General features: G+C 44.5%; 1 protein-coding gene across 12 annotated transcripts in view; it reads right to left on the bottom strand.

Moving 5' to 3' along the window:
- Window positions 1-259: 259 nt before the first annotated feature.
- Window positions 260-18,998, bottom strand: part of LOC137417805 (ELMO domain-containing protein 1) — a 106,358-nt gene continuing 87,619 nt past the window's right edge. For 7 of the 12 annotated variants that reach the window (XM_078775411.1, XM_078775412.1, XM_078775414.1 and 4 more), the window contains 4 exons: window positions 14,376-14,509; window positions 11,269-11,337; window positions 7,136-7,269; window positions 260-771 (listed from right to left, as the gene is read on the bottom strand). In XM_078775411.1, the coding sequence (XP_078631537.1) occupies window positions 605-771; window positions 7,136-7,269; window positions 11,269-11,337; window positions 14,376-14,509 (504 nt within the window). In that variant the 3' untranslated portion in view covers window positions 260-604. Of the gene's footprint in view, window positions 772-2,675; window positions 2,852-7,135; window positions 7,270-11,268; window positions 11,377-14,375; window positions 14,510-18,998 lie in introns of those variants that run through there. The other 5 variants (XM_078775407.1, XM_078775409.1, XM_078775408.1 and 2 more) reach the window with 2 other exon arrangements.

Raw genomic sequence — 18,998 nt, forward strand, 5'->3', positions numbered from 1 at the left:
TCCCATCTACAGGTATCAACAGACCACGTACACCCTCAAATGCTTCCTGCGAAAACCTCATCTTCTCCCAAAATCATCCAAACCGAAGTGAGAAGAAATATCTAACTTATACCAATTACTAAACCCAGCAGCAGTATCGGTGTTGTGTGTTTAATTTTCTCCACCTTGATATTACTCAGGTGTGCTTTATAATAGAAGGTACAAAAGATCATCTGTTGATAATAGTTAACTTGAACGAAACAGCAGAAAACATGGATAATTGTGTTCACAGTGCATTTTAATATCAAACATGGATTATAACACGACATAACATGTAATGTCATGGACTTGTTAATCCAGAGATTTTATTTCAAACATCTTCAAAAATACACATTTCATGTTCATAAATATAGCACGCCATCATTAATTAAACTAGGAAATGTCTTCACCATAATCCGTTTGTTACACGAGTGTGCGGGAGGTTGTGTGTGAGGGTGTGTACACACTGTGGGTGTGTACGAGTGTGTTTATGTGCATTGTCCAAGAACATTAGCGACGTGGTGCCGTATCTCCTACGTCGTATTTGTAAAAGTGTTCAATGTGTTCCGCGAAGTATACACGAACCCTAACTTTCAAACTGGGTGATGGTGTCGTGCATGACAAGACCTTGTACTGGGTTCTCCAAACACTTTTCCATGTGTACTCGAAAGTTCTCTCTGACAGCAGCAAATTCCATAATGTCTCTTGGCTTTGCTTCCCTCCAGAACTTGTCAAAGTCGGAGAAGAGGATACCTGCGTGGAACCCAGGAGAAATGGCATGTTAAAGCCCATTTATTATCAAATGTACATTTTGATTCGAGAAAAATATTCCACACATTTGATCCTTCGCTGCTTTGAACAATGCTGGAGTAAGTAACACATGGGAGGTAGCGGCAGATAATGGCATTCTATGATATCCTTGTGTTTTGAGAAATGTAGCGGAAAGAATGTCTCCATATTCATGTAACATCACGGTTGTCGTCTTTCATCACATCTAAATATATATAAATGAATCAAACACTTATAACATCATTTACAATGCGTAATTGGTATGGTTACCTTTGGATGTACATGTAACCGTTGATGACAATGCTTCAATTTTAACTAACCAGTGAGGTACCCGTGCTACGCACGGGTGGGAGGCCAGAAGCAACAAACAATGCAGAAATGGCGAATGCTAAAGCATGAAACCAATAAATTCCACATTCCTGTGGCATCTTCAGTCGCACGTCAGACATGGACAGGAAGTTCGTGAAGGACTTCCATGAAAACGTACCCGTTCGCAAACAAACGGGTATGTTTGTTCCATACCCAGTCAATGGCGAATCTGCATATGGCGATCCGCGAATTTCACGTTTAGAAAGCAGAAACCGTCACGGCATTTCATCATTCACTTGAACTCGATATCTCTTTTTTCATTCCAAACAGCATAACTACAATCACAAATGAAATAACATTAATATAAAAAAATGAACTTTTAACAACATTCGTGACGTAAACAAATATTTAAATCCTGATGTGATGTTCCGTACGGTTGGGTGAATACAATTACGAATTCAAAATCGTAATTGTGTTCACTCAATTCCAATCGTCAATTGATACTTTAACAAAACAATTCACACGATTAACGTTTGACGATTTAACATTACTATTGAATGACGGTTGTATTTGGATATTATCAAACAGGCGCATTGCCGTCATCTGTCCACTTCCGCATTCACGGCAGGTTGATAATTGTCATCAACATCTAAACAGTATTTGTAGAATTTCAATAAAAGCCACATCACTGTTCATATCGGTAAATATTATTCCATCGTGTTTGGAAAACTTGGAAAAACAATACAGCCTATTTTACTCCAGGGGGTCCTAGGATTACCCACCCAAAATATTGTTGCGATCGGTTCAGCCGTTTTTGCGGTACGTTCGAACGGACAGACGGACGGACATTTGGTGAATTATAGTAATATAACCAAGAGCACACAAGCATAAATCATCAACAAATGAAGGAGTTTTCTTTTTATAAGTTGATTAAAAAAATTATTTTCAACGAAATTAAAATTTTGAATATGTTTCTCTTTCTAATAATGCGCCCCGCCATTACGGCTCTTATAGACCTTCCAAACTATAATGAGCAACATGATACAATATCTGCAAAAGCATCTGCTTACCATTTTGTTAAAGCAGAAATAAAATTAGGCCTGGTGTCGGCTTAATGGTTAAGGTGTCTACCTTGAGATATTAGGGTCCTGACTTTGAGGCCCTGCCATGTCACTGAATTAACACCAGGTGGGTTGCCTCGGCCTGTCATCTTTCCGAGGTCGGGTTCGAATCTCGTCTCGGGTACAAACTGTCATCCCAATGTTTCACAGGTAGAGCGATTCATCAATGTGTACCGTCCCTCTGATAGGTGTTAAACGGGGGTCTGGTCCCTCGGCATTCGTTGGTGCACTTTAAAACTTTAATGAAAGCAACAATCTGTTTACTTCATATCCTCTCGTGTTGAGATCATTAAAAAAGAAAGTGATGGATGTCCACAGCCTCTGGGAGAGAGATAGTCATTAGGTCATCGGCTATAACCTACTTTGGACAAATACATCCAATCTGGCATCTGAATCTCAGTGTAAAGTCTGTTCGCACCTTATAACTCCATGTGCAAGGCCTTCACCCAGATATGGCTCTGCTGCTTCCCATCTTGCCCTTGTTGAGGCTGTGGAGTCTAAGGCCCTCATCATTGGTACTCATGACTGAGGGACGGGTCCCAGAGCCTGCAGATTGGTGGCCTTTCAGTCCATTACCTGTTATTTTTGTCGTGTCTCACCTCTTCGCCCAACACCTGCTTCCACAGGACACACAGGCTTTTTATACAAGGGTCTCAGCTCATGGAACAGCTAAATGACAATGGGCATAAAGTGAGGTCATCTGCACGCATGTGCTCGAGTTTGTCCTTATGTGATATGATGTGGAGCAAAAACATATCCTGCGATGGGCATTCACCTGCAGAATTGATGCTGAAGTTGGCGACTTTGAAGAATATCAAATTGCTCCCCCTCCACCCTCCACCTACCTGTGAGTCAAACAAGTTATACCTCCCACGCCCACCCCATATACCTCTTCAGACCCCAATTTTTTAATGCTGTGAACAAACTTTGGTGCAACACGGGTGATGAAAGTTGTCGTCAAGTTTCATCAGAGTTGTGTGTGTAGTTTCTGAGAAAAAGCAAATACCTATTTTGGGGGGCAACTACCCTATAGACCACCTTAGACCCTGATTTTTTTTTTTATGCCAGGAACAAGCCTTGGTACATCATGGGTGACAAATGGAACGTTGTGGTCAAGTTTCATCGGCATTGTAAGTGAAGTTTCTGAGAAGAAATCAAATACCTATTTTGGAGGTGAACCACCCCCAATAGGTCCCCTCAGGACTCGATTTTTTTTTAATGCCATGAACCAACTTTAGTCACAACATAACAAATATCATTTGTGCCAAAGTTGGCCACAATCCCTTCAGCAGTTTCGGAGAAGAAGTTGCAAGTATTTTCGGACAGACGATGCGCCATCGCATAAGCTCCCGAGAACTTCCAGGTGAGCTAAAAACCCAAAAGGCTTCTGCTGTACTGTCTAGGTTGGGAGAAACGTGGGATGTGGCAGAAGACCGAATTGATGAACTCGGTGTTCACTTGTGCCATGTATGGTCAGGCTGGAGTGCACAAGGTCAACGAACTGCAACATGTCCGCATGAATGAGCCAAGGAGGATCAACTCAACCTTTCAAATGATGTGGATCTGAGAACATCACCACCATGTACAAATCGTCTAGAGCAGCACATGTGGTGGGTGAACGATCCGATTGGAACCTGGAAGAGCACCCATATCGCAAAACCAGATATTCCAGATGTAATGGATGGGAGTTGAGGGATGGCAAGCTGGAGACACTATGGTACATAGGAAAATGTTCCACCAGTGCAGCTCATCAGTATCATCGATGAACCACCAGAGTCTGCCAATGTGGACTCAGATGACACGGATGCAGAGATGCCAGATATCCTACATCAGGTTGGTGGAGACAGCACTGACAGTGATAAAGATTGATGACGTTGACCAGTGAATGACCTCTGTGCCCATTCATGATATTGAATACATTACCCAGTATGTCTTGCCTGATGGTAGCTTCGGGGTTGTCAGCCCAAGTGTGTCATCTGAGTTCCGGTTAGGTTTTGTTATGGGGGGATGTTTAATTAGTATGTGTGGTGCTATTAATGGTGGGATTCCTCACTAGTGTTTATGTGCAGTGCCATAAGGGACAAAGGATAGATCACAAGGTTTTACGAGCCGGGGAATTGGCATAATCCCTACGATAACTAACACAAGGATCATCCTTGTATGATCACAAAGATACACTTACGTGAACAAACCGCCGAAACAAAATTACATGTGGGGTTCCCTATCACGATAATCGGAGCACACTACCTATACAGATCTACCTGACTCTATATATCACTACCCCAAAACTCATAACAGTATGAAACATGGAAATTGAGTGCACCGCGAATCGACCACAGCAAGTTTTGAGGTTACCTCTAAATATTGATCCAAATGACAAAGTGGTCCCAACTTGTGAAATGTTAACATTTGATTTCATATTCAGGATACCCTAGGTCATCAAAGAAATATAGTGTCAGAGGTTTGTTGGGGGGGGGGGGGGCACTAGAAGCAATAGTGGGGCACTAGAAGCAATAGTAGGGCACGGCCTATCCTTCGAGGTGAAGTAATTCACCTCAGTCAGAGCATATACACAGAGACCAGGGAAATGACCAATGACACACACCACCACCACCACAATCCAAACGAGCAAGGTTGTCCCATAGTTTTTCTCCTATCATCAAAGAATGGGGGTCCCGAAGGCTTTTCCCCAGTCTCGTCATCCGGTGAGCTGCCCAGCGAAGGGCAGATGCTGAGGAATTACTCTCACAGAACAGATTTTTCTGAGTTTAATTTATTTTCGTGAATGTTGCAGAATGAAGTGTTTTACAGTGTCCAGAGTGCAAATCCTGCCACCAACCTCCGATAAATAGGTAACCCAATGGCAGGCCACAGTTGGCCACCGGATATGGATGGCCATTGGCTCACGAGGAGCTACCCTGGCCTTTGGCATGTTTTATTTTTAATCCGCCTGGGGTTCCATATCCATACACCCTCCTCACCTGGTGCGGGAGATGGTTTATTCGCTGACAACTCGACTGTGAAACAGGTTGTGAGTACAACAGTACAGGTTTACATGATAACTGTAGCAAGTCACAGATATGATCTGGGCTGACAATACAAGGAACCTTCAAAGTAATTTTAGTGGGGCGGCTTAGCCCAAATATTCAAAAGAATTGTGCATTTTGTGATACAAGCACCAAATTTGGCACAAATGTACATTAATATGTTGCGAACATTTTCAGATATTGGGCCACTTGAAATTCCGTAATTTTTTTTTTCAAATTTTTTCAAATTTCGTAATTTCAAATTTTTCGGGTGACACCGTCACAATTTCGGTCTTCGAGGCCGGCCGATAGGCAAAGTGTGACCGGAAGGGACGAGGTTCTCCTGACCACGTGGCCCTCGATCTGGGAAGCGAGAGGCGTTCCATTAGTGGACGCGCCCCTCACGCCCGACTTTTGGGCGGCCCCGGCAGGTTTGTTTTGACGTTCCGTGACAGGCCCCGCACCCCCACCTCCGGGCCGACCGGAAGCTTGTGCTGAGTACATCATACCTGAACAACTCAGTGAGGCAGAACACAGCAGTGCACACCAGGGTGACCCCTTCAGTGCATAAACCAATTAACCTGTCCACTGCAGGGCATATAGAAATGAAGTTATTTTCTGCATATAATAATAATATAAGTTCAGTTCTATATAACAATTTCTGTTATCACCACTACCACTACAACTACCACTACTACAAGCTTTGTCTGGAATTTTGTGGACTAACAGACAAACAGACATACAGACAAGCTGGGATCAAAACATTACCTCCTTCCACCATTGAGTGTAGAGGTAAACATCATGGAAATTATATCATGCCCTAGATTTAATTCATGCTTACCCGTGTATTTGCTTCACTGGTTCACAAGGTCTTTTGCATACATGTAATTCAGACTCTCGTCTTCATTGCTGACCACACAATGTTCGCAACATATTAATGTACATTTGTGCCAAATTTGGTGCTTGTATCACAAAATGCACAATTCTTTTGAATATTTGGGCTAAGCCGCCCCACTATATCGGCCGGCCTCGAAGACCGAAATTGTGACGGTGTCACCCGAAAAATTTGAAATTACGAAATTTGAAAAAATTTGAAAAAAAAAATTACGGAATTTCAAGTGGCCCAATATCTGAAAATGTTCGCAACATATTAATGTACATTTGTGCCAAATTTGGTGCTTGTATCACAAAATGCACAACAGGTTTTCTATGCTGCTACACTATTTTTAATCCTTGTACATTGAGAAAGCATGATGTTCCCATCAGCTGTACAATCTTACTATAGCAAATAAAATAAGGCAATGTCAGTGTTTCTGTATGTCTGGTCCTTATGGAATCAAGAACGGCTATGCTGATGACCACCATCTTTTATTCGTGATCAGGGTACCCAGGGTCAGGTCGTGAGCATTAAATAAATCCCCCGTGAGTGTGAGGGGACGACTCGCGATGCTTCCTCTGTACATGCGGAATAATGCAAGTGATCGAAACACCGAGCCCTGCTGGTGGGAAAACGATGCCAATTCTGAAAACGAATCCTCTCACTCCCAAAGGGAGCAGGTATTGACGAGTCTGACCGTCATCTTGTACATTCCTTTTAGCGGGTGTTGCCATAAGCAATGTCTGTTCTTTATTGAATAAAAGACGGCTTGGCCGACCTCCACAAAACATTATCTGAGGCTGTCGGATTCATTCAATGGTTTAACTCTCGTTACCAAGTGGCGAGTGCATGCAATGGATGCGTCATTATTTTAACGTCACGACCCACTTTCCTCTAAAAGGGTGATTGCGGGCCCTATCCAACCAGGTGGTTATTTGTGATGGGAATGCGTACTACAACAAATAGAATGGGATGTGAAATGTCAGCATACTCACAAAACACCTCATTGACATCCCTTAGGCTCGGTGCAGCAGGAGCAACATTGTACATGTGGCATTTCAACGTGCCCTTGCGCAGGAACGTGTACACCATCTCAGTGAGGTCAATCCCTACGATGGCAAAAGAGAACCTGGGAGAGAACAGGCAAGCAAAAAGGGGAATGGTATGGAATAGAATAGCTTTGTTGATTTCATCCATTGGTAATTGGTATACCTGTCTGCGAGCGCAGATCAACACCACACTTTGTGAGCAAGACTAGTTCCTCATTCTACCGGAAAGAATGGAAGTTTTACACACTGAATTTGGCAAAAGGCTGGGGTCAGAGGGCAGCAAAGAAGCACACATTGAATAAACCAATAACAATATTCGAAAAAGATGAAAATAACAGAAGTGTTGCAGGTCGACATCAGGTGGTTCACAGTGAACTGCCACTTTTGATTGAAACACAGGGATTGAACAAATACGTAAGTAATTCAATAGGAAGAAGAAAAGCAGAAGTGTTAAAGATAACCGTGCGGTTATACCGAGGAAGGTGGATAAACAGGAGGTTAATCAATGAGACTGGGGAGATGAACATCACGGATACTCCGGGTGGGAATCGATGAAAGAATGTTCAACAAAGTTTTCAAAAGAAAATGTTCACAGAGTGAAGATTACCAAGAAAGTAGTTTGAAGGATTGGCCAAACAAGAGACGAGTAAAGTATTCAAAGCAGAAAATTGACCTAAAAACACCGACTTGTAAATTTCACCTTTAACCCTCTGGAGTCTACAAGCCGATAAATTCGGCTTGTAGACATTTCGGCGCATGCGTGAAGCCGATAGAATCGGCTTGTAGACTCCAGAGGGTTAAAGAAGAAGAACGGGGGAAATATTCCAAGACCAACATTATAAATCAATCCCTGGAGAAGATGTGTAAGACGCCGTCAATGTCACCGATGTAGTCGTGATTTTACATACAAATAAAAATATTTTATATTCACAAAAGGTTGGGAGAGAGTGGTGGGGGATTCATGCTGGTTCATACATTGGTTCATGTGAGGTAGGAGTTTGGGGGTTACGTAATACAAACCACAACTCGAGGGCTGCAATCGGAGATGGCTCCTGGTATAACCAACTTCGCTAATTGGTAGCATTTAAAATTCTACCTCAAAATGAAAAATACATATTTACAGTGCATTCAGAAAGTATTCAGACCCCTTCACTTTTTTCACATTTTGTTATGTTGCAGCCTTTTGCTGAAATCGTATAAATTCCTTTTTTCCCTCATCAATCTACACTCAATACCCCATAATGACAAAAAGAAAACAGGATTTTATAAAGTTTTGCAAATTTATTAAAAAGAACAAACTGAAATATCACATTTACATAAGTATTCAGACCCTTTGCTATGACACTTGAAATTTAGCTCAGGTGCCTCCCATTTCTCTTGATCATCTTTGAGATGCTTCTACACCTTGATTGGAGTCCACCTGTGGTAAATTCAATTGATTGTACATGATTTGGAAAGGCACACACCTGTCTATATGAGGTCTCACAGCTGACAATGCATATCAGAGAAAAACCAAGCCATGAGGTCGAAGGAACTGCCTACAGAACTCAGACAGGATTGTGTCGAGGCACAGATCTGGGGAAGCCTACAAAAAAAAATTCTGCTGCATTGAAGGTTCCCAAGAGCACAGTGGCCTCCATAATTCTTAAATGGAAGAAGTTTGGAACAACCAGGACTCTTCCGAGAGCTGTCCGCCCGGCCAAACTGAGCAATTGGGGGAGAAGGGCCTTGGTAAGAGAGGTGACCAAGAACCCGATGGTCACTCTGGCTCCAGAGATCCTGTGTGGAGATGGGAGAAACTTCCAGAAGGACAACCATCACTGCAACACTCCACCGATCTGGGCTTTATGGCAGAGTGGCCAGACGGAAGCCAAACAGTTCAATATTGGTTTCATCAGACCACATAATCCTGTTTCTCACAGTCTGAGAGTCCTTTAGGTGCTTTTTTGCAAACTCCAAGCGAGCTTTCATGTGTCCTTCACTGAGGAGAGGCTTCGGATATCATTGCTTCGGATATCAAATCCTTCCTCTTCTCCAATGGCTTGATCTCTGATCATCAATTTGGATTCAGACCAGGTCACTCTACTCTGGACATGCTGCTTCTGCCGTCTCAACAATGGATGGAGGTCCTCAATGCCAAACAGGAAATTGGAGCTGTCTCCCTTGACATATCACGTGCCTTCGATACGGTCTGGCAGCCCGCTCTGCTCACCAAACTCTCCTCCTTTGGTATCCATGGAAATCTCCACACATGGCTTGCGGACTTCCTCTCTGGTCGTAGTCAACGTGTGGCCCTGAATGGATTTCTCTCATCTCCCCTTCCTGTTCTTGCTGGAGTTCCCCAAGGTAGTGTTCTGGGCCCTGTGCTTTTTCTGGTCCTCATCAATGATCTCTCCGACTCTCTTAAAAATCCTCTCTATCTCTTTGCTGATGACTCCACTCTCTGCCGCTCCATTCCTCATCGCTCAGATCGGCCGTCTGCAGCCTCTTCACTCTCTGCAGACCTGGACAAAATCACAGACTGGTCAAACAAGTGGAACATGTCTTTCAATCCTGACAAATCTCACAATCTTACGATGTCTCTCCGAAAAGACCGACTGGACAACCCTCCCATCTACATTCTCAACAATCCTCTCCAAGAAGTTCTGTCACTCAATCTCTTGGGTCTCACTATCTGCCATGATCTTTCCTGGGCAAAAACACATTTCCAAGCTGGCCTCCAAAGCCAGTCGCCGACTGGGCATCCTCCGTCGTGCGAAGTCCTTCCTTGGCACACCTGAGCTCCTCACCACATACAAGGCTTTCATCCGCAGCTCAATGGAATACTGCTCTCCCCTCTGGGCTGGTGCTCCTGCCTCACACCTAGCTCGTCTTCACACTGTTGAAACCAAAGCGTTCAGAATCATTGGAATCTCCCGCGATTACGCTATCTCCGAGGGCCTTTCACTTACTCACCGTAGGCAGGTTGGTGGTCTTTCCATCTTCTACCGACTCCTCTCCGGCCTTGCTCCCCCAGATCTCTCTGGGCTCTGTCCCCCAAATATTCCTGCAGGTCGCACAAGATCTGCCTGCAACCCTCTTATGGTTAAACTGCCAAAATCAAGACACTCTGCTCACCTTCACTCCTTCATTCCTCTTTTCTCCCGCCTCTGGAACAAACTCCCTCACTCTTCAATCCCACTCCTCCCTCCAGGTCTTTAAAATGGCTGTTCACCACCATCTCTTATCTTCCCCAATCCAAAACCTTGATCTTTTCTACCCCCGCTAATTTCACCCCAAATCCACTTTTTTGAGGTGACTTTTGTCTTCTTTCCTGGAAGTACTTGGTGTCCTTGCGTTTTATACCTATTCTGCCTCCCCCCAGGCCCTCTGCCTCCCACACATCTCCCGATGTCCCTGCCCTCAAATGTTGTGTTTGTGTGCTTCCTCCCCTTCTCTCCCCATCTTGTTGACCGCTCCCATTTTTATATACTTTGTTTACTTGTTTGTTTGATTTGTTTGTTTGATAAATGTTAGCTCTTTCAAGAGCCTCGACTCTGTATTCCAAAAAAAAAAAAACACTTCCGGAATTGTTTGCTTTAGTTGTATTCAAATGTCTGGTGATTGTTTTGTATTTATTTATGCAAATGTGTACTTGTATATAACTGCCATTAATTTTAAAAGGCTAAGGCACTATCGAACGATCTTTTTTTTCCCATTTTTTTTTTTGCCTAAAACCCCCCCAGGCACTGATTGATGAACCTCTGAAAGTTTGACGAAGATCCGTTCAGCCATCTCTGAGAAAAATGGTGACACACAGACAGACAGACCAACACACAGACAGACATACAGACAGACATCTCTTATATAGTAGATAATATCAATTCTGGTATTTGGGAAGTTATTACACTTCTTTTCAGTCCGACTTCCATGTACAAAATATCCCTCCACAATCCCGTTCAGCACTCTCACCTCTCCCCTAGTTTATGCATGTGCACATGCAATTGCGCACCCAAACACACATTATTGTGCAAAGATTAGCAAAGAAAGGTTAACAAGACGGTCAACCTTCAGCACTCATTAAATTAAACAGAACTCACCCATACTGTGGATGAAGAGAATGGGACAGTACACTTCTTGCCACATTCTGGTGTTGTGATGCAAAGTATCTGAAAGCAAAGCATGGCCTTCTGTTCGTAAAAGTTGGCCTAGTCAGTCACAGACCAGGTGCAGCTGCATGATTAGGCACATTGATGTACTATGGTTCCAAACAAATCGACCATTTTCAAACATCCGGTCCTGCCCACACAATACATTATTCCTTCAACTGTCAATCTGTCTCCACCTTGTCAGCATTTATACATTAACCGTTTACCTGTAGGTACAGGCAGGGCCCAACCCTGAAAAAAAGCAACAGGTGAAGAATTCCTAAGATTATGCATATATATATAATTTGTGCCCCAACTTACCTTTGATGCATGTCATCTGAACCCTACAGCTCTCTGACGTTATTGATGTTAGTAGTGAAGATGGTAAAGTGCATGTAAATAAACAAATAATTAAAGGTGGTATGTCAATCGTGTTGGCCTTGTCCTACCATTCATTTCAGCCTGGTCACCAGGTTGGCAATGCTTTGCTGTGCACCGGTGCACAGGGCACCATACGAGGGTGGTCTGTGGCGGTTATGTCGCTGCATGGGTTGCACCCACACACCAGGCACACCACAAACCCAACTTGTACTAAATCAATGTCTACCATGTTTTGCACCTGCACTGTCACTGCATCTCTAATTTATTTAAGGCAAGCTACAAGTTCCTGCTTAACTCAAACATTCTCCATCAAACCCCTCTGCTGACTGTTTTCTTTATGGTGTCATGTGATGCAGTAAAAACAGAACAAAAATTGGGGGTGGGAGGGGGGGATGAGGAGGTGACATTCGCGTCTCTCCACTGGTCCTTCTCAAGGAGCGACGAAGCAGAAAGATGAGATGTGCAATCTCTTCTAAACGTCCAACTCAAGTTCGTGAACATGGCTTTTAGGCCTTTTGGAGTGCCCTCTGATATGCAGCTGATCCCATCATTGGCTGTCCGCTACTAGTGGGCAGTGCTGACTTCCGGGTTGTCCTGCCCCTCAGCGCAGAGACCCCGTTAAACATTCCGCCTCCATCCAGGGCCATCCAGGGCCCCGCAACTCACTGCACCGCCATAGCCTCCAGTTGTCTGGGCAAACAGCCCATGATGACATCAAATTAAAGTGTGTTTGGCGTTAAATACAACAAGTCCTCCACCTGACCTCACCTGCATAAGAGGTTTTACACAATACAACCGTACTATACTCTGCTCTATAAAGGCCCTAATTCTGTCACATGCACACAATCACAGTTGCCAATTTATAGTACCCTAATACAGGTGTAATTCTACCCTACTCAAGCACATGGTCCATACTATTCTTGCACAATCTCTGGATCCCCCACCTCCCCCTTCCATGTAGCAATAGGATAAGATGTGTTGTTCAAATTCCGATTCAAGATACATTATCTTGTTTGAGGGGAGACTGTGTCTGAATCTTCATCAGTCACATAGACTACACATGTCACCTGGACTACCAATGTCGCCTGGACTACCAATGTCGCCTGGACTACCAATGTCGCCTGGACTACCAATGTCGCCTGGACTACCAATGTCGCCTGGACTACCAATGTCGCCTGGACTACCAATGTCGCCTGGACTACCAATGTCGCCTGGACTACCAATGTCGCCTGGACTACCAATGTCGCCTGGACTACCAATGTCGCCTGGACTACCAATGTCGCCTGGACTACCAATGTCGCCTGGACTACAAATGTCGCCTGGACTACAAATGTCGCCTGGACTACAAATGTCGCCTGGACTACAAATGTCGCCTGGACTACCAATGTCGCCTGGACTACCAATGTCGCCTGGACTACCAATGTCGCCTGGACTACCAATGTCGCCTGGACTACCAATGTCGCCTGGACTACCAATGTCGCCTGGACTACCAATGTCGCCTGGACTACCAATGTCGCCTGGACTACCAATGTCGCCTGGACTACAAATGTCGCCTGGACTACAAATGTCGCCTGGACTACAAATGTCGCCTGGACTACAAATGTCGCCTGGACTACCAATGTCGCCTGGACTACCAATGTCGCCTGGACTACCAATGTCGCCTGGACTACCAATGTCGCCTGGACTACCAATGTCGCCTGGACTACCAATGTCGCCTGGACTACCAATGCCGCCTGGACTACCAATGCCGCCTGGACTACCAATGCCGCCTGGACTACCAATGCCGCCTGGACTACCAATGCCGCCTGGACTACCAATGCCGCCTGGACTACCAATGCCGCCTGGACTACCAATGCCGCCTGGACTACCAATGCCGCCTGGACTACCAATGCCGCCTGGACTACCAATGCCGCCTGGACTACCAATGCCGCCTGGACTACCAATGCCGCCTGGACTACCAATGCCGCCTGGACTACCAATGCCGCCTGGACTACCAATGTCGCCTGGACTACCAATGTCGCCTGGACTACCAATGTCGCCTGGACTACCAATGTCACCTGGACTACCAATGTCACCTGGACTACCAATGTCACCTGGACTACCAATGTCACCTGGACTACCAATGTCACCTGGACTACCAATGTCACCTGGACTACCAATGTCACCTGGACTACCAATGTCACCTGGACTACCAATGTCACCTGGACTACCAATGTCACCTGGACTACCAATGTCACCTGGACTACCAATGTCACCTGGACTACCAATGTCACCTGGACTACCAATGTCACCTGGACTCTGTGCATCCGAGACATCATGTTTTGTAGCTTTTCTGTGGATATTATCCGAATAAGGATCTGCACTCTTCAGTGCACTGTACACTGGTAATGATCAATACACTGCTATTCACAATTGAAATATAGTAGTATTCACCATTTATAGTACATTCGTTAACAATAAATTTACCTATTACATCGACAAAACTCCTCCCTCCTCCCCTACCATGCAACAAACACTTTGCTTTTGATCAAAAGCACCAAAAGCTGAAAGCAGTACAATTTAAAGAAGAAGAAGAAGAAAAAAATTATTCCATCAGCACAATCATGCTCGTTATTCCAGCGGTTAAAGGATAAAAGTAGAGAAAGAGGAATGTCAAAACAGTGTGCATAAATACTTACTGCAAGTTAAGCAGGCCCAACATGCCCATGCCACGGAAATCTGTTTGAGGATCATTACCTTGGAAACCAATGTCTCCCCACTGTTTGCTGATGCGTGCTGAAAGGGGCACGGTTGGCATCAGCAATGACCACAGCTGAGGAAAAATTAAAGGAAAGCATGAATAATATTTCTTTATGGAATCTAAAATGGTGGTAAGATTATATTTTGCAAGCATTTTTACAAGGCCATTTGAGCCTCGGAAAAAGCAGATTTTGCACTCAGGTTTGCATCCAATGATAAGGTTGAGACATTAGGTACAGGGGGTTTGAAGGAAATCGTTGAACATTCAGCCTTGTCTTAATAAGTGGAGTCAGCTGTGATCCCATTGGAGGAGAGGAAGGGAGAGGAATGGGGGGGGGGGGGGGGACACTGCACCAGACCTAAGGACTTTGAGGAAGGCCACAGGATGGAGAGGTCACCCTTAAGATTTGCCAAATAATGTGTTCTGGCTTACAAAGGAACATGGACGTACATTTCGAGTGTTGTGAAATCACAGTTGCCAAAGTCGGCTTCACCTTTCATGAAACTTTATGGGAAGACTTTACACATGTCCATTCATCATATACATACATACATGCATATCTACCATGTAATATATTGTTACGGATCCGTGGTGTGGGGTTCTCCACGAGGGGACACTCCTCAGGTTTCTCTCAACCTCCGATCCTGAGGCCACCGGTTGCAAATAACTCCTAATCCTCGGTAGCTAACCAACCACGAACGCCAATCAGATGACTAAATCTACCAGGGTCCCTCGTCTGACATCTGAAATGACACCATTTACCTTGGGGTGACGTGGCCTGCCCAACCGGGAACCATGCCCTCGATGTGTACTCATTTGCCTAGCAGTGCAAGTTAAGGTATGTGACACATTCATACAATCAGGTGTTATTCACAAAGTACAGCAGGGCAAAGGCATTTATTCGTGTGGTGCGGCAATGTACAAATGCAAAGGAGACAGTGCTGATCTTGCTCGTCTAAATAACCCCCCCATATAATCTTATCTATCGAACCTAACATTGGCACTTAATCAGACTCACACCCGAGGTAAAGGTAGACTGGTTTTAGACAGACAAAAGCATGGCGAGGCTTTGGGCAACCTCATTGCTCAACGCGCGAGGACTGACAAGTCCGATGCTTCCCTGTGCTAAGAGAAGGGTAATGGGGAGTAATTGTTTTGCTCTTTTTAGAGTCAAATCGCTCACCCAGCTTGCTCCGGTGCTCCTCCCACATTCCTCTCTGCTCCTCTCCATTCTCAGTCTAGATTTCTAACTCCTTCGAGATCCAGACGATTCCATGCTTGATCCAGACAGTTCTCTAATTCCTCTAATAGTTCTCCTCGATTATTCATTTGATCCAGACAAATAGATGATACACAATATATGCATCTGGGGAGGGCCAGGGTCTGGTGGAGGTCAAAGGTGTTGCTCCGCCTTTTCCAGGCATGGTCGCTGGAAGCAAAGGTCATGTGCTCCCTTCCCCTTTGGTCCTGGTGTGGCATGCTCATTGTCCCAAATGAGCCTCCATGTGGGATCATCCTCTCCACGAGCTTGTCTGTCAGAAAAGGTCCTCGGTCACTCCTGGGACGTGTCACGGGTCTCAGCTCCCGGTTTAACATGGGGCTGATGAATATTGTTCCACGTTTGCCGCCCAAATGCCCGGGCCGTGAGGCGCAGGCCGGTGATTGAAGTGGTTGTGTTGGTCTAGTGATTGAGGTGCCGTTGTTGAAGTGGTGTCGTGCTTGAGCCTGTCTTGTGGTGCAGGCGTGAGTGAATGGGGAGCAAATAAGCCGAGATGATGGTTGTTTGTCTTGAGGTGGAGGTAGGCAGTTGTGACTTGGAAGTGATTTGTAGTCCTGCGGTGGTTGAACTGTGGTTGAGGCGATGTTGCGACGGTGATGGCAGTTTGGTTTTGGCACGCAGATTTGAACGGAGTTTTGACACGCATTTGCTAATGAGGGATGATGCGCTTCCTCAGCAGCTCGAGAGAAGGTGAGCGCATCTCCTTTAATAGATAAAAGAGGAGGGAAGGACCTTTAATAGATCCACACATTCCCTATGAAACCCACAAGGGAGGCCTGTCTGGACATTTAATAATGAAACAACGAACTCGGGAAGATATACAGTCGTGGCTAAAAATATTGGCTTCATATTATTTTATTCTGTGCGGACAAACAGACAGACAGACAGACCCTCTCCTCTGGCGAGGGTAATAATCATTTCCATAAGCGCACGCACGCACGCACACACACATGCACACACACACACACACACACACACACACACACACACACACACACACACACACACACACACACACACACACACACACACACACACACACACACACACACACACCCAAATATATTGGCACCCTTGCACTTTTTTTCAAATAATTCACCATTTATTCCAGAAAATTGTTGAAATTAAAAAATATTTTGGTATCCACATTTGTATTTCTTTGGTTTGCAGTGGAACAAAACCAAAAAAACTGAAAAAATTACTAAATCTTAGCTTATTCCACACAGAAATCCTAAAATGGCACGGACAATATTATTGGCACCTTTCAGAAGTTGTTAGAAATAATAATATTTCAAGCAGGTGATTCTCCTTTACTTTGGAATTGAACTCTCCTGTGGTGAGTTGCAGGTGCCTGCAATGTAAAAATCATTCATTAAACCAGTTTGAATAGAGAAAAGGAGTCATTCTGCTGTTTTGTGTCACTGTGTGAATGACAATGAGCATGGAGGAAAGAAAGAAAACCAGAGAATTGTCTGAGGGGGTCAGACACAAGATTGTAGCCAAGCATGGACAATCTCAAGGCTACAGGTCCATCTCCAGAGACCTTGATGTTCCTGTGTTCACCGTACACAATGTTATCAGGAAGTTTAAGGCCCATGGAACTGTAGCCAACCTCCCTGGATGTGGCCGCGAGAAAAAACTTGATCGAAGATTGCAGTGAAGGATTGTTCGAATGGTGGAGAAAGCACCTCGATCAACTGCCAGATTCAAGCTGACCTTCAGATATAAGGTACGACAGTTTCAATTCGCACCATCCATTGCCAACTCAATGAAAGGAGACCAATGAGGACCCCACTGCTGCTGGGAGAGAGACATAAGAAAGCCCGACTGGAGTTTGCCAAAACACACCGGAATGTGTTTGCCAAAACTTGTACAGGATGTGAAGGATGTGTTTGAGTTTGCCAAAACACAAAACACACCATCTGTCCACAGGTTGAATGTCCTGTGGACAGATGAGACCAAATTAGAGCTTTTGGTAAAGCACATCATCTCTATGTTTACAGAAAACAAAATGAAGCCTTCAAAGAAAAGAACACCTTCCCAACAGTCAAGCATGGAGGAGGTTCAGTGATGTTTTGGGGTTGCTGTGCTGCCTCTGGCACTGGGTACCTTGAATGTGTGCATGGCATCATGAAATCAGGAGATTACCAAGGCATTTTGGAGTGAAATGTTCAACCCAGTGTCAGAAAGCTGGGTCTCCGTCGAAGGTCATGGGTCTTGCAGCAGGACAATGACCCAAAGCACACTTCAAAAAGTACCCAGGAATGGTTCAAGACAAAATGCTGGACTGTTCTGAAGTGGCCAGAAATGAGTCCAGATCTAAATCCCATTGAACACCTGTGGGGAGATCTGAAAACAGCAGTTGGGAAAAGGCACCCTTAAAATCTGGGAGAACTGGAGCAGTTTGCACAAGAAGAGTGGGACAAACTCAAACTGCCAGTAGAGTGGTGTAGGAAGCTCATTCATGGCTATAGGAAGCGCTTGACTGCAGTTATTTTGTCAAAAGGCTGTGCTACCAAATATATTTTTTTCTGATTTAAAATAGTCCGGCAGGGTGAACCTTGCACTGGAGTACCTACAAAATGTTTTTTCAGATTATGCATCTATGGACCCTCCATATCAAGATTCCGAGTGATGCCAAGCTGGCTGGCATCATTGAGCATTTTGAGAAAATGGCCCGTTTCCATGGCAACCATTACTAAAATCGAAAAATACAAAAACGCAAATATCTCAGGATGTAGATGAGCGATTTTCACAATTTTGGTGTCTAAACATATATTTGAGAGGATGGTCTATCGATTGGGGTCATGACCTTGATGTTTCAAGGTCAAGGCCATTGTGAAAATCCAAGGTCAAACTATAAAATCGATTTATTTTCTAGTAAATTGCCGTGAAATAGCGATTATTGGCTCCGAAGATTAAAACAGGCCTTCGGCGAATCCTGATAAATTCAAGGGTTGTTTCATTTAGCTGCGAAATCACATTTCACATTGTAAGCCATTTTATAAATGCCAACTTTCTCATTATTGCCTCGCCTATAGACCGTCTATGTTCCTATGGTGAGGCCTACTTTCATGTAACATTTCTATTTCATCTCATTATTTACTAACGTTGGCCTTAGCCTAGGCCTAGAGACCTTATACCTCGATCGGCCTAGAGCCGTGTTTCAGGAAGAAGAAGTCAAGAACACACATTCGACAGAAGTCAGTCATTATGTTGACTGGTGTGTCAAACTGTGTGGGTTTGGTAAATTACGGCTTGTGATTTGCGACAACATTCAAC

This window comes from Myxine glutinosa, chromosome 4 (genome assembly GCF_964187855.1).
Source record: "Myxine glutinosa chromosome 4, kmMyxGlut1.1, whole genome shotgun sequence".
Lineage (NCBI taxonomy): Eukaryota > Metazoa > Chordata > Myxini > Myxiniformes > Myxinidae > Myxine > Myxine glutinosa.